Source organism: Montipora capricornis, chromosome 14, assembly GCF_036669925.1.
Source record: "Montipora capricornis isolate CH-2021 chromosome 14, ASM3666992v2, whole genome shotgun sequence".
NCBI classification, from domain to species: domain Eukaryota; kingdom Metazoa; phylum Cnidaria; class Anthozoa; order Scleractinia; family Acroporidae; genus Montipora; species Montipora capricornis.
The window spans coordinates 3,578,049-3,593,048 of record NC_090896.1 but is presented as its reverse complement, the minus strand read 5'-3'; the positions used below and the strand labels follow the sequence as shown (position 1 = coordinate 3,593,048).

The following is a 15,000-nucleotide window of genomic DNA, read 5'->3' as shown; positions in this document are numbered from 1 at the left end:
GGAAGAACGAAGTGAACTTTCAGAAGATTGAAAATGAATCCTGCTCCTGGCGCTCCAAACTATCCTGTTGCGTCTCTCTACGTTGGCGACTTAGCAGCAGATGTTACCGAGGCGATGCTGTTCGAGAAGTTTAGCACAGTTGGCGCTGTTTTATCGATCAGAGTGTGCCGTGATATCGTAACTCGACGTTCGTTGGGTTACGCTTACGTAAACTTTCAGCAACCGGCTGCTGGTAAGTGTAGCCTTATAGAAAATTGTTGTCATGTTCGATTGATTATAAAATTAAAGTTCAAGCTCTGAAAGGTGCCTTTTGTTGCTTTCTGTAGCCGAAAGAGCTCTAGACACAATGAATTTTGATCCAATCAAAGGAAGGCCTTGCCGAATCATGTGGTCGCAGCGCGACCCTTCGCTTCGCAAATCCGGCGTGGGTAACATCTTTATCAAGAATCTGGACAAAAGCATCGACAATAAGGCGCTTTACGATACTTTCAGTGCTTTCGGGAATATCCTGTCTTGTAAGATTGCTCAGGCGGAAGACGGAATATCCAAAGGTTATGGTTTTGTCCATTTCGACACCGAAGAAGCCGCCGAGGAGGCTATTGGGAAAGTGAACGGCATGTTGCTGAACGACAAGAAAGTGTAAGTTCAAATTAGTTCGTTACTGTGTCTTCTTAACTTTAGGGAGGGAAGTAACGTTATTTTGATGTCTGTTGGTCTTCTTGTTTGTAACGTGCTAAGAAAATTGAGAAATGCGAAAAGCCAAACGTTGGACTGTTACGCCATCACGGAAGAATAAAAAAAATTTTCACGGCATTTCAGCGTTGTCATGCTATTGTGTGGTAAAAATTACATTGAACGTTTTCCAGCAGACTTCATAGCATCTATACCAAGTGAGATTTTTTTTCCCTCTGTTTGCTACATAAGCATACCCCAATCATTTTGTGAATGTCACATGGCTGTAACTTTCTTGGGCCATAGGGTGTGGCGGTCTTTGCGAAATTCCTTCTTGGGTCAGAGATAACCTGCGAAAATGTGAAAAAATATTTTTTTTTACACTGGATTTGCATATAGCTATCAAGTTAGTTCTAAAGCACTCCACTTTGATCATCAAAAAGAAAAATTACAACATGATTGTAAACCAAATGTGAGGATGTAACCACTTGGCTATTTGGTTTATGAATATTTTATGTCCAAGCTCTTGAAGGGTTTACGCAACATCTTAGGTCAGTTGGCAGCATCTGGAATTCAATTGAATTCGCATACAGCACCTCCAGTTTGGTTAGGGTGGGGGAGATTTTGCATATAAAGGATCGGGATGCTCCATAATTATTAAAAACACATTAAAGATATATTTTTTATATTTCTTCATGCGCAACCCTAAAGGAGCTTCAAGGCTGCATATGATGGTTGCCGAAAACACACTGAGACCAAAAGCCGAAATTCACACCTAAGCAAGACAATGAGCATCCTACCCTTTTCCTCCCCCTGGGAGTTTGGCGAGTTTTAGCGCTAACCATTGGTTAAGAGGTATCAAAACCAATTGGTTGCCATGGTATTTAATGCTGGTTAGTGCTAACCATTGGTTAAGAGGTATCAAAACTAATTGGTTTCCATGGTATTTAATGCTGGTTAGCGCTAATTATGCTTCCAGCAACCCGGGCCTGGTCTCTCTTTCAGGAGGGGAAGGGTTGATCATGGAGAAGACCTGGTATTAATTTTGCTTTCATGAGGGATAAGAATTTGTCATTACCCATTATCTGAAAAGGGTTTTTTTTGTTGTAACTTAATCAAAGAGACTCAATTAATTATTTCATTGTATGGTCATCAAAAGTGAAAAATTGAGGCCATCATTCCATGTCTTTGTTCAGTTGGAACTGCCTTTGCTAAAAATGACTCTAAAAGGTCCTATTAAACACAATGTTAACACAGTTCAACGCAACACTAATGTAATGCTATTGTAATGCCAACAAGATTCGACATAACTCAAGACGATGCGAATGCTAGCTTCTTGTTGTTAACAAGTTAAATTGTAAGTCAACCACATTAAAAATAATAGTGATCTATCAGGGTTTGAAATTGTGACCAATTATTACAGTCGCATTCGCCACTGAATTTTTTCCCTTGCGACTAAAATGTCTGGGAAAGTTTCAAATTGACTTGTTTTCACCTTTGCTCTTTCAAAACAAAAAGCTTACCAGTTGCCAGTTTGCTGCTACTTTTGCTAAAATGAATTGAGAAATGTTAAAATTTGTTTCTCATTGTGAATTTTCTTTCAGTCTGAAGAAAGCGTAATTTGGCTGCGATGTTAGGTGCACAACTTTATTCCTTCTATCATTTGCCATTTTCAGTGGTTTCTAACCCACAAGTCTTGTGGGCTCATATTTTGTTTTGATAAACCGCTGACAACACAATGCAGAGCAGTGATTTTGTAACTAAAATTTGTAAAATTGCAACTAAATTTTCCTATTTTGTCGCAAAATTGACTGGGTTTTTTCATTAATTTCAAGCCCTGTAGACTATTAATTTATGCATCCTTTGGAGGCAGTACAACATGGATAAACTGAAATAAATGAATTACCTAATGATTTTATCGTTTTGAAAATTCTCTTGTGTGTAGGTTTGCTACCAAATGGATGTCCCGTAGAGAACGGCTGGAGAAGCTTGGTAACCTACCCAAAAAGTTCACCAATGTTTATGTCAAGAACTTTGGAGAAGACATGGATGAAGAAAGATTCAAAGAACTGGCTGACAAGTTTGGAAAGGTTTTGAGTCTGAAGGTGGTAGTTGGTGATTCTGGGCGTTCAAAAGGGTTTGGTTTTGTCTCCTATGAATCGCCTGAAGAGGCTCAACAGGTAGGTTGTAGTTAAAAATTAGAGTCATTGTCCTTCAACCACTCTCCATTACTTCATGAAACTGGGAATAGCTCTAGGCAAGTGACTTACCACAGCCTATGGCTATTGAAGAGATAAAGCTTGTTTAGGTGGTGAGAATGTAGAGGTCCTGATGTTAGTGAGCCCTGTGTTGACTTTCATCGGATCCTTTGAATTGCATTTGGTTATTGTCAGCTTCTAGAATTTGTTTTAGTATCATATTTCTGGGAATAACCAGTGTTAAATTAAGTGTAAGACATTTTGATTTGAATGAGAAAAGAAAAATGTCATTCAAAATGTACAAGCAATGCTGAAAAGAGAACATGCCAAACAAAGTAGAGGTGAAGGCTGCTGCCTAACGGCGCCTTATTTGCGAGCGCAGGTGACCAAATTTCTGAATGTGTATCCCAAATGCGCGCCTAACTTATCACAAAGGGATTCATCTTCACTTTCCTGTAAATTTGATCCCAGCTGGAGATTAACCCAATGATTCGTTCGCGTGCGCTGTTTTGTTGGGCAAGATAACTTGGGAAATTTTCGAGGTTTTGCATTGGAAAGCGAGCGTTCAAAATAAACCACATGCGCAGTAAATGTACACATGATTCTGAGTTCTAGAATTAAGTTCACCTTGAAGAAGAAACAGTGAACTTCCAGATGATGTAAAAATATTGCTAAAAAGTGATTCAAAACACGTCCTAAGGCTCAACTGAAAATGTAAAGGTAGAATTTTTCGAAGCAGCGCGCGTTAAGCAATCAAGAAAGTTTTTGATCGCTAACTAAACAAAGCGCTTGAAAAATATTTATTATAACTCAAAATATGCCTTATGCAATTTACAGTTAAGTCTAACCACTCAATGGATAAAAATTGTTTGAAATTTATTCCAATCGCTTTGTTTTCTTGCAGTTATAAGTGCAAAAAAAAGGGAAAAAACGCCACTGCCGAACAAAATTTCACCACGTGTTTTCTGCTTGTCAAAATACACAAAACCGCAAGATTAATTTAGTTAATTGATCACTATCATGTTTCATGAGAGAACAAACAAGGTCAAATTGTGTACAAAAATGCTCTTTCGAAAACTTTGACTGAAAGATAACTTACACAACACAAGAAAAACAACAGAGAAAATCGCTGGAAGTTTTCTCGCATTTGCAGAATATATAAACGCACGATCGGATTGATTTATTTGTTGAAGATACCGATCTTCCGAGGTATACCGAAGGCGAAAATTCCTTCGATTACAAATTTGTTTTAGGAAAAAAAAAGACTTGTTATTTGCAAAAAATCCATCGGTTGATCAATATAAAGCTAAATTCGGGAGCTAATCAATGCCCATTATGACGTTAATTGCTACGAAGGCCTTTAATTCTGCGCGGCTTACTGCATGAAAAAAGGGCAATGCGCTCGGGGATTTTAAGAGTTTTTGACAGGCATACCTACTCGTTTCGTTTACCATTAATTCCCATAGATCATCTCCTATGAAAACTAAGAAAAATATTTAATTCATTACGATTATCTAAAACGAAATAAAGAGCAGTAGCTGCCACGAAATCTGGAATTTGAATATTATCGACCTGATCATTCCAGCGAGCTTCATGTTTATCATCGGTCGCTTGGTTTTCACCGTCTTCTTCGTCACTTTTAAAGTCATCTAAATCAAAATTGTTGTCTCTAGTATCCCTCCTCTTACAGGAAAACCATAAAAGATCCCTTAGATCCCTAGATCCTCCGAATCCGAAAAAAAAAAGCATGAATATCCCCATTGTTTGATGCGTAATTGGGCGCATCGCCTGTTGTCTCCGCGTAATTTGATCGCGCGGTCGAAAGGGCAAAAAGCTAGCCCTTGTGAGGTATCTTATCAGCTGTCAAAATATGCTCACAACACGGCAAATGATTGGTCAATTATCCTACTAAATCTCCATAACAACAAAAAATAGAGATTTCCTAAGGGAGACTGGGTAGAGGCCTAAGATCGACTCTGATCAAGACGCCATTTTGTACGGCCGGTTGAGGCCGGTTTAGGTATTTCAGGGGTCATCGCGCGCGGCCGGTTGAGGCCGGTTTAGGTGTCAATGGGTTAAACATTGGAAAAAGCGATGTGGTTGGAGAGAACGGCAGCTACGCAAATTCCACAAACAAACGACTCTTAAACTTGTGACCACTTGTAAACGTGTTCAATATTGCTAAGGGTTTTCATTGCGTTTACCTCCTGATAGTGCACAGAGACTGGGTCGCAATGTGATTCTCAAATATGGAAAACCGACATGGTGTATTGCTATGTTCATACATTTCCTCTGTTTTTTATGTTAAGCATATGAAGGCAGTTAAATTCGTGCCAGTTAACTTGCAGAAAGTTATGCGACAAAGGATAATAAACATCAAGACCTAAAATGGGTTTCAGCTCATAGCAGAGTATTATGCATTTACAATTTGTGTCAATCAAGTTGATTTTTTGCGTGAGAAGTTTGGGGTCTCGGCTTATAGCTGAGATGGGCTTGTAGCCGAATAAGTACAGTAAGTGGTAGAAGGGGTATGATCTTGCATGCCAATCGGGGTGGCATGACCTGAGGAGACTCGAAATGATTACCATGAGGATGATCAGTGTTTACAAAGAAACTTATTTTATCTTTGTAGGCAGTGGATGAGCTGTGTGGCAAGGAGTGGAATGGCCAAAAGTTGTATGCGGCCAGGGCTCAAAAGAAGGCTGAAAGACAGATGGATCTCAAGTCCCAGTTTGAGAAAAAAAAGATTGAGCGCATCAATCGTTACCAAGGTGTTAACTTGTATGTCAAGAACTTGGATGATACCATTGATGATGCCCGTTTGCGAGAGGAGTTCAGTGCATATGGTACCATCACCAGTGCAAAAGTCATGATGGATGATAAGGACAACTCTAAAGGTAAATTCAGAGTGCTTAAAGGGAAAGTACAGTCTTGAAAAAGTTTCTCTGAATCAAAAGTTCTTTACCTGTATTGTCATACTTGACCGCTCAATTGGACTAAGTCCTCCTTGGTAAAACAGACAATATAGCAGTCAGGCTTTTACGTTTGAGGAATCCATCCATGTTTTATTTTTGCGGGCCAACTTTTCTTTAAATTTAATTTTCCAGTGTAAGCTTCAGTTTTTTCTCATGTGTTCTCAAGTCTAGACATGTGTCTAGTTTCATCCCCCTTGAAAGCATACACCAAAACAGCTGTAATTGTAGATGTGCAAAAGCCTTGCTCCGTGTATTGAGGGACATGTGAAAGTTTCATCGGCTTATTTTAAATGAAACGCTTCCGCGTGTGAAAGCAAACAACAAATATGTTTGCTGAAGCATCAAAGATGGCTGTCGCTGAAGGAAGAAAGTGAAAAAGGTATGCGTGTCGAATGTTTCTTTGTCGCATGTTCAAGGTTTTTGTCTTGTTTAATTTGCTCTGGCTGATTTTTGCCGCCTAGTTTAATTGACTAGAAAATCTGGAAGTATTTAGTGACTTGAGCTTCTGTTGCACTTGTGGCCTACATGGCCTACTACTTATTGAAACACAAGACCGTTAACCATAGTTCATCATACGTTTGAATTTCTCGAAGCAGAAAGGTCACACAAATGAGAAAGTGATCGGGGATCGAAGAACTTGGCAAGGTCGAACACGTTTGTTGACTATTGCTATGTCATAACACGTCATATCTAAGATGGCGCTCTCCAAGTCACGAAAGAGGCAACTTCAAAGTGCTCTTGTCACATTTTAACAGGGAACTGGACAAAATAGCAATTATTTTCAAATTCCTGGGGAAACGTTTTCGTAATTTAGAGAAACTTTTTCTAGACCGTAGTTTCCCTTTAAGCAAATTTGATTGCTTGTTAAAAGTTTCATGTGCCACTAGGCAAGAAATCAGTTGTCACCATTTGGATTAAAATAGTCCTTTGAAGGGCTCTGAGGTAAAAATTGTAAAGCTCAAACAACATTCTGTAAGGAATTAATTAGCAATCCAACTGAAAATTTTTGTGCAAGAGCTTGGAGACGCAGCTCGCCGTGGGCAAGAAGTTCTAAATTATTATTTTATCAAATCGAAAGCTCAATCATCCTACCTCCCTAGAAGCATTAGAAGATTCAGATTTTCCTTAGAGCTCGCAGTTCATTCTTGCTCTAGGTTTTATAACAAGTGGGGACTCTTCTCTCAACATATGAAGCTGATAATTTATGACAAAAATGTTTTTGTGCCTAAAGGCAACACTTTATTGAACAATGATATTCAGCAAGTCCTCACGTACAAGCTTTAATTTAACGCAAGAGGTAAATCCATTGGATCTCAGTGGTCATAGGCCTGTTTATAATGTTCAGGATCTAACTGGTCTTTGAATTCTTTCATCCAGGAACAGAGTTCACTTTCTGAAACACTACGCACCTCTGCCATGATTGTACATGTATGCTTTCAGCCCGATATCGTGCGCTGCGCCCTTTCGCAATTCAGTCCTCAATATTGCAAGTCAAGGGTGATTAGCACTGCCAATTATTATTATTAACCTTAGTATCAAATACATTGTACTTTCAAAGTTTGCTGTGAACTTGGTTGCCAAGTTCATACCGACTTTCGGAGCGAAGTTGCCAAAGGTCATCAAGTTGCAAATTTCATTGGCCTTTTGACAATGAACTTGTCAACTACCCGCCCCAGTTTCCGAGTTGGCAACCAAGCTCGGAAACAGAGCAGCCAGTGTTTCTTGTAATAAAGGGTATTTTTGTAAGGTTGTCATTGAGATTGTAACATCAGGATGAAGACACAGAAAGGTTTTTTTTATTCACACAAACTTATGCTGTTGATAGATAAAACTTGTTTAGCGTCTTACATATTCATTTCTTTTCATATTTTAGGGTTTGGGTTTGTATGCTTCTCTTCCCCTGAAGAAGCCACTAAAGCAGTCACTGAGATGAATGGGAGGATTTTGGTATCCAAGCCACTATATGTTGCCCTAGCGCAGCGCAAAGAGGAACGTAAAGCACAGCTTGCTGCGCAACACATGCAGCGCATAGCTGGCTTAAGGATGCAGCAGGTATTGATTCTAGCATATTAGCAGGAAGAGGGTACAAAAACAGATCTCCTGTGTGCACTGAACTTGCAATTTTTGCAGCAATGTAATTAACTTTAGTGCCTGCATTTGGTAGTAAAAGCTTGTTAGTCGTACATGACTGATCTTTAGGTTGACATTGAGTATAGCCTTACTGTTTTGACATCCTCATTGTCAAAATTTAGTCCTCAGGACTGCTTTCATTAATGTTTGTTTTTTATTTATTTATTTTAATTAGACATACATGTACTGTTCCCAATTCGGTTTACATATTCATTTAAATTTTGGCTGGAAAGGCTTATGAGCATTAAGTGAACAAACTTATTTTTGGGCCACTGTTATGAAAAAGGTCTTCCCTGGTTTCAACAGAAACCCATAAGGGTTGAAACGTGTAACATGCGTTCACAGCTTCCGAATATTCAGTGCGAACTGATTGGTTGAATGTTTCAGTGCTAAGTACCATATTTGGAAACCCCTCGCTCTTGTTGTTCCAAATATGGTACTTAGCAAATTGAATATTCAGAAGCTTGTTTCCCAGCACACAAGGGGCCGTTACACGTTTCAATCCTTATGGGTTTCTGGTTTCAAGTATAAAAGTAGGGAGGAGAAGAAATTATGTCTCTGACTTTAATTAATGCGTTGTTTTATATGACGATGGTCACATACAAGGGTTGCATTCCTGTCAACCTGGAAACCACTAACACCTGTGCAAAATTCGCTCACGATATTAATTTTTACAGTGTGTCTTGGGTATTAAAAATACTCTGTGCATCCTGAAAACTGTTTAGGTCTGATTTTGCTTTGACAATGATATATTAACGTTTTTCTTTAATTATGGTAAAAACTAAAATGTTCAAAAGTTGCAAAGTGCATTATGTTGCTTTCTTAGAAATTATTTCATTAATTTTGCTTGGGCAGCTCACAAGTCATTGAATTTGTGGCCTAATGAAGTTAACCTCAGTGTACCACAACAGACACATCGTGCACAGGTTACGTTGAAAAAATCTCAACACTTGCAAGTATCACTGGGATTTCGGTCAAAACGTAGCCATTACAAAGACTCCTAAATATTAGTTCATGAAACAAAAAGCATAGTGAATAGACAATAACAAAAAATGATATACCAGAACCTTTGATACCCAAGTTGTGTCCTACACTGGTTTGAAGTGGAATAAGGGGTTCCAAAAACTTGCAGACTCTGCTGAATTCATCTGAATTCATCTGCCTGAATTCATCTCCCTTGTCAAATGCCTTTTCAACAGTGAAAGGTCTGAATATTTTTCCACATTTTTATAGGCAGCTGGCCAACCAGTGGGACAGGTATTTCCTCAAGCTGGAGCATTCTACATGCAGCCATTGGCTCAGGTAAGCCTTTTTTGGTTATCTTGCATAGCGATATGTTGCAAAAAATGAAAACTTGAGAATGGATTTTGTGAACTTAAGCCTTACTTACTAGACTAAGCTTGTTAACTCGCTGTTTTGCCTGGCAAGGATGGAACTGATTGTGTTTTTATTTTATTTTATTTTTCGAAATTCTTGCGCCTCGTTTTGAAAATGTGCTAAAAAATTTACTGTGGATTACAGCCAACACTCGTAATTTTTTTTTTTTACAGTATTGTTATCAAATGGTCATTTAGTTACACACTTTTGTACTGTGTAAGAGGGCTTCATGGTCTCTTATGAGTACACTTGAGTGTTTTTGGATAAAGTTTTGCTTCTTTGACCGTGGATGTGTTAAAATTATATCTAACTTCTTATACAGGCTGGGCAGCGTCCTTTCTTCACACCTCAAATGCAGCAGGTCCGCCCACGCTGGCAGCCAGTGCAACAGCAACAGGTTCGCCCTTCGGGAATGCAAGGTATGCCTGGAGCTGGAGTTCCTCGTGCGAGGGGCATTCGTCAAGTTCCTCCCAGAGGTGTTCCTGGACAGCAGCCACAGCCTGGCGGACCTGGAGGACCAAGCCAGCGCCTGGCAGGCATGGGACAACCGACTCAGGTGCGAGGAGGTCCAGGATTGCAGGGCCAGAGGCCTGCCTTTAAGTTTGGACAGAATGTGCGCAACCCGCCGCAGGGGCATCCTGGAGCTGTTGCAATGCAGCCACAAGAACCGGTTCAACAAACCATCCACATACCTGTAAGTGCGGTGTATTAGATCTGTCTCCTCAGCAAAGCAGATGATTGAGACATTACTATCGATCTCAGACGTCCGTGGACAAGGGCTTTTTTTAGTCCACTTCACGGTTGATTTCATTCTGCGGACAAGGCCTTTCCTGGGTTACCGGTAATAGCTTCGGCCGGTTTTACTCGCCGTCAACATCGTTTCGCGTTTTTCTCTTTGGGGAGATGAACAGAAAATAGCGTCACGAGTTCAGTATTTTCGAACCCGCTGAGCCACAAAAAATGTTATCACGTGATTAGAATTTTTTAACCGCTGGCTGAAATCAACGGTACGTCTGAGATCGATAGTATGTCAAAGGAATAAGGCTATTTCTGGTTTTATTTGGCTACAAGTTAATTGACAATAGGGTGAACAGTGTTGAATAACATTTGAATAACAATTTATTGTCTCTGGTTGATTCTGTAGAATCTCAGTTTAGGGGCTGTGAAAGTAAGGTCTTCTCAAATTATTTTGGTTGTAGTTTACCCGTATTGCTGGTTTTCACTCACGTGATCAACAGCCATGTTTTTCAACGAAAACAAAAGGAAGCGTTTGCATAATAATAGAGTTAAATTCCCGGAGGATTTGGTCGGGGCACCAACATGGCCGCCTTTTCTTTGTTTTGGGCACCAACATGGCGGTCGTGACGTCATGTGAAAACCGAGAATAGGAGATTTCAGTGTTTATTTAACTTGTGTCTAGTGACAGTTAAGATAAGAGGTTATGACAGATCAGAGGCTTACCTAACTACATCATTTGTCTCCTTTTTTAGGGACAAGAGCCTCTTAACCCCAGCATGTTGGCTGCTGCCTCGCCTCAAGAACAGAAACAGATCATAGGTGAACGCCTCTACCCCTTGATCCAATCCACTCACCCCGACCAAGCTGGCAAAATAACTGGAATGCTGTTGGAGATCGATAATGCCGAGCTGTTGCACATGCTGGAGTCACGTGAAGCCCTGGCTGCAAAGACCCAAGAAGCCGTGTCGGTATTGCGCGCGCACAGCGCCAGGGAGAAGAGCGCAGAGATCAAGAATTGAAGTTAACCTTCGTGAGCTTTTAGTTCACTTTCACCGGACAAGACTTGAAAAAACACGTTGTTATTTTGATTTTTTTGAACTTGGATTTGACGATTTAATTTGAGTTTGACCATGATACAATAAATTTGATTTCGTCGATGAATTTTGATCGTTTTTCTGAGAGGGGCGATAATCTGAAGCAGGATACCTCGGAAAAAAGGTGACGTAAATAATTATTGTCAAAAAATCTAGCCGAAATTACATAAAAAGAAAAATTAACTAAGGCCTGTTCCAAACGTCGTGCTGCTGCCGTGCCGAACTCAAGTGAAATTGTCCTTTCGATTTAAGCACGGCAGTAGCACGCCGTTTGAAACCATTAAGCGCGGCACGGCTGACTTAGGTTCGGCACGACTACTTAGCACGGCAGGACTTGCCGTACCGCACGGCAGTAGCACGACTTGGTTTCAAACGGCGTGCTATTGTTGCGCCGAACTCAATTCATAAATTAATTTAATGTATTTTGCATCATTTGCATACTATAACGCTGGATGGATGGTTTGTTTTGTCTTTTGAATTTGGCGCGACTGTATTAGGTTCGAGGTTTGAAACCGCTGCAGTGCCATCGTCGTGCCACTGCCAAGCCAAATTCATTTGAGTTCGGCACGGCAGTAGCACGACGTTTGGAACAGGCCTAAAATGACGACGAAGGAAACAAGGACGTAATAAAAAAAAAATTTTAACGTTAATATAAGTGCTGTTAATCATTCGATTAATTGAGATCGATTGTCATCGATTCGATCGTTCAGGCTCTATAGGCGTGGGACGGAATATCCAAAGGTTATGGTTTTGTCCATTTCGACACCGAAGAAGCCGCCGAGCACGCTATTCGGAAAGTGAACGGCATGTTGCTGAACGAAAACGTCGAAAAAATGTTTAGAAGCGGAGAAAATAGCCAAAAAAAATCCGAAAATTATTCCAAAAAATTCTCAAAGAAATCAAACATTACTTATCAGTGACTTTCCATCTGCCGTATGTTCGGGGTCCCTGTTTTATGTATGCCGACGATACCTCGATATTCTGTATTGGACAATCTCCTGAACATGCATAAACGTTAATCTTATGCCTAAGGTTAGCTTTTAATGTTTAGGATACTTTCTGTAGTGGCCGGTAAAACAATGACCTGTGACCTGTAGAAAAGTACCAGCCGTATGTGGTAAGGGTGGCAACGAGTATCACGACGATGTGATTAACATCAAGAACACAGATATTCATATGGTGCCTGTTTTAGGAGCCTTTTGTGTACTTTTTAGTCTTGTCATTGGTACTAAAGTACTAACCCATATGCCCAGTAAACTACCCTTACCAATGGCGTGTATTACTAACAACGTACCCAAAGATAAGCGGTACCGGTGGCTACCTTTTGGCCTATTAATCGCCATTCGATCGCATGACCCGAAGATTAACCGTACTAACGTGATTACGTACGAAGCGTACGAACAACCGTTGGACAATCGCCCCAACAATCGGAATCATGAGCATATTAGTACTAGCAACTGAATATTCTCAAACTCAACCTATATACAGCCCGTTAATACAACCACTTTTTTGCGGCCCGAACAAAAGCCCACTCATTTTGTTATCTGAAAACCCCGTTAATCCGACCACCCCGTTGTTACGACCAACGACCACTCTTAATAAAATTACGCTGTTAATACGACCAGTCAAAATGCTTGGTGGGGTTGCTGAATGAAAACAAACCCACTCTGACAAACAATTACCAATTATTGGATGAGGTTGAGCATGTTAGCGATAATTATCAAGGTTAAAGTTTTTGTTATCTGCCGAAGCCGAAGCATGAGGCGGATAACACAAACTGAGGCCTTGATAATTATCGCTAACATGAGAAAACCGAATTCAATAATTGTTTTATTATTCATATTCCTGAGCTGAGTTCTACCATGACAAAACTGATCAAACTGCTGGTTAGTGTGTTAGGTGACGTCACTTCTGCATGCATAAAACTATTGTCTGTAGGTATGACGTCAATTCTACATATATAAAATCTATTGTTTGTAGGTATGACGTAAGAGAAACAGCAAGCAAGATTTAGCTGCGTCCTTATAGCCAATCAAAATCGAGCTGGTGACACCAATGTATAATAATAACGGATTAATATAATATTGAATGTTTTTTAGCCAAAGGTATTAGTGGTTAGCATGACATCCGGTAAATTGTAGTGTTCATTAAAAAGGATGCATTTTTTTAATACAGTACTACAAAAGATCTGATAGACTTAACTTTGCAGCACGTTGAGGCTCTCAAAGTTATTTTGCCTCCTTGTTTCTGCTGCCTTCCACTGTGGCTTTTCTCTTCAAGTCCACTTCCTGTTCTTTTCTCACAGATGGTTATTTGAAATGTCTAATAATTTGTTAAGCATATCAACGTTCCATGGCTGTCCAGCAAACTTCTAAACGCATGGGATTTCCATCCCGTATCCTCCCTCACGATTAACGGCTTTCCTAACAACTTAAACTTGTGCTTTTGCTTCCATTACTCGGTTTCGTTTACTGTTACATTGTTCAGTTGCATTGAATTGCCGTTGTAAGGTTGCAAAAAGGTTGATTTTTAGCGGGTTAAAGGTATACATGTACTGTAGTAGAATGTCGTTTAAAAGCATTTTGCATCATAATTTGACCCTACCCCGTTAATACGACCAAATTTCCATGGCCCGAAGGTGGTCGTATTAACGGGGTTCCCCACTAAGCATGCAACAGAGGACAATCTTCCTGTCGGTGTACGTTGGATCAGTGGCTTGATCTGATCGGCGTAATTACAAGTTGAGAAACTAAATATTTTGAGCAAGAGCCGATACAACGTAGATTTGATTTTAGTAGTGTACTGTTCTCTCCTTTGCACATTTGTACCTGATCAACTTCCACGCAGTTAATTTCGATTTTTTCTAGGAGGTGATGCGAACTGTGAAATAACTACCGCAAATTCTGCCCACGTCTTTTTCATCGCAATTGTCCACCACCATCGCATGTGGTCAAAGGTGGCCGCCATTTTCGAAGTCACGCGATTATTTTAAATATAAAGCAAACCATCGCGTGATCTCAGCAGCCTGCGCGGCAGGCCGTAGAAGGGGAGGGAAAGGGTCAAAAGGAGCGCGGGAGAGTCGGACGCCCGCCACCCCGGCTATGATCTCAGTTGTTGGAACTAACTTCGCTGCTGGGGCCCGAGTTCGGGGCGCGATCGTTCCGCTATGAATTATACGGGATTCTTATCAAACGTTTAATCTACTATCCCTGGGGTATGCACATTCGTGAAATGCGTGGCATCCCCCTTTGCTCTCGCCCCAATTTTCGCGCGGCCAAAACATTGAAATTTCCACGGAAACGCTTCAACCTCGTCCCCAGGGTCTTCTCCTCTGCGATTTTCAAAATGGCGGCTCGTCTGGAGAAGACCCTGGCCAACGCTGAACTAACGCCTTTGTTGATTAGCCCATTCATACGAACACGCTGATTGGTTTAAATACATTCTAAAGAAATATGGCGGACGTAGCGAGTGTTTACACGAAAAAGAAAGGGCTTTAGGAGGTTGAATTGCAATTCAGTGCAAGCGATGTTGAATCAGACTGCCATTAACGATTCGAAAGGTGAATTTTTTCCGTTATATTTTAATTTAAAAGATGTAACCTATACCATAGAAGTAGAAATAAGCGCGGGAAAATATACATAACGAGCATGTAAACTTAGATCTGCCAACAGCTGGCGAGCTGCAGCTCATCACATGTGGTCTTATGTGCTGTATTCATGTGCAATTAGTTTTTCCGCGCACGGAAACAAAGAAGAGTTTGAAGCGTTTTTTATGTTCGAATTTCAAATCTAAAAAGGAGCTTTTGCTCGTTATAGA

At 40.4% G+C, this 15,000-nt stretch overlaps 1 protein-coding gene across 1 annotated transcript in view; it reads left to right on the top strand.

The window, feature by feature from the left end:
- LOC138033097 (polyadenylate-binding protein 1A-like) overlaps positions 1–11,251 on the top strand; it is an 11,502-nt gene extending 251 nt beyond the window's left edge. The window contains exons 1-8 of the mRNA XM_068880857.1: positions 1–232; positions 327–639; positions 2,618–2,852; positions 5,503–5,767; positions 7,719–7,897; positions 9,209–9,277; positions 9,675–10,046; positions 10,843–11,251. The exon at positions 1–232 is cut by the window's left edge and continues 251 nt beyond it. Of these exons, the coding sequence (XP_068736958.1) occupies positions 34–232; positions 327–639; positions 2,618–2,852; positions 5,503–5,767; positions 7,719–7,897; positions 9,209–9,277; positions 9,675–10,046; positions 10,843–11,109 (1,899 nt within the window). The 5' untranslated portion in view covers positions 1–33 and the 3' untranslated portion in view covers positions 11,110–11,251. The remainder of the gene's footprint in view (positions 233–326; positions 640–2,617; positions 2,853–5,502; positions 5,768–7,718; positions 7,898–9,208; positions 9,278–9,674; positions 10,047–10,842) is intronic.
- Positions 11,252–15,000: the final 3,749 nt, after the last annotated feature.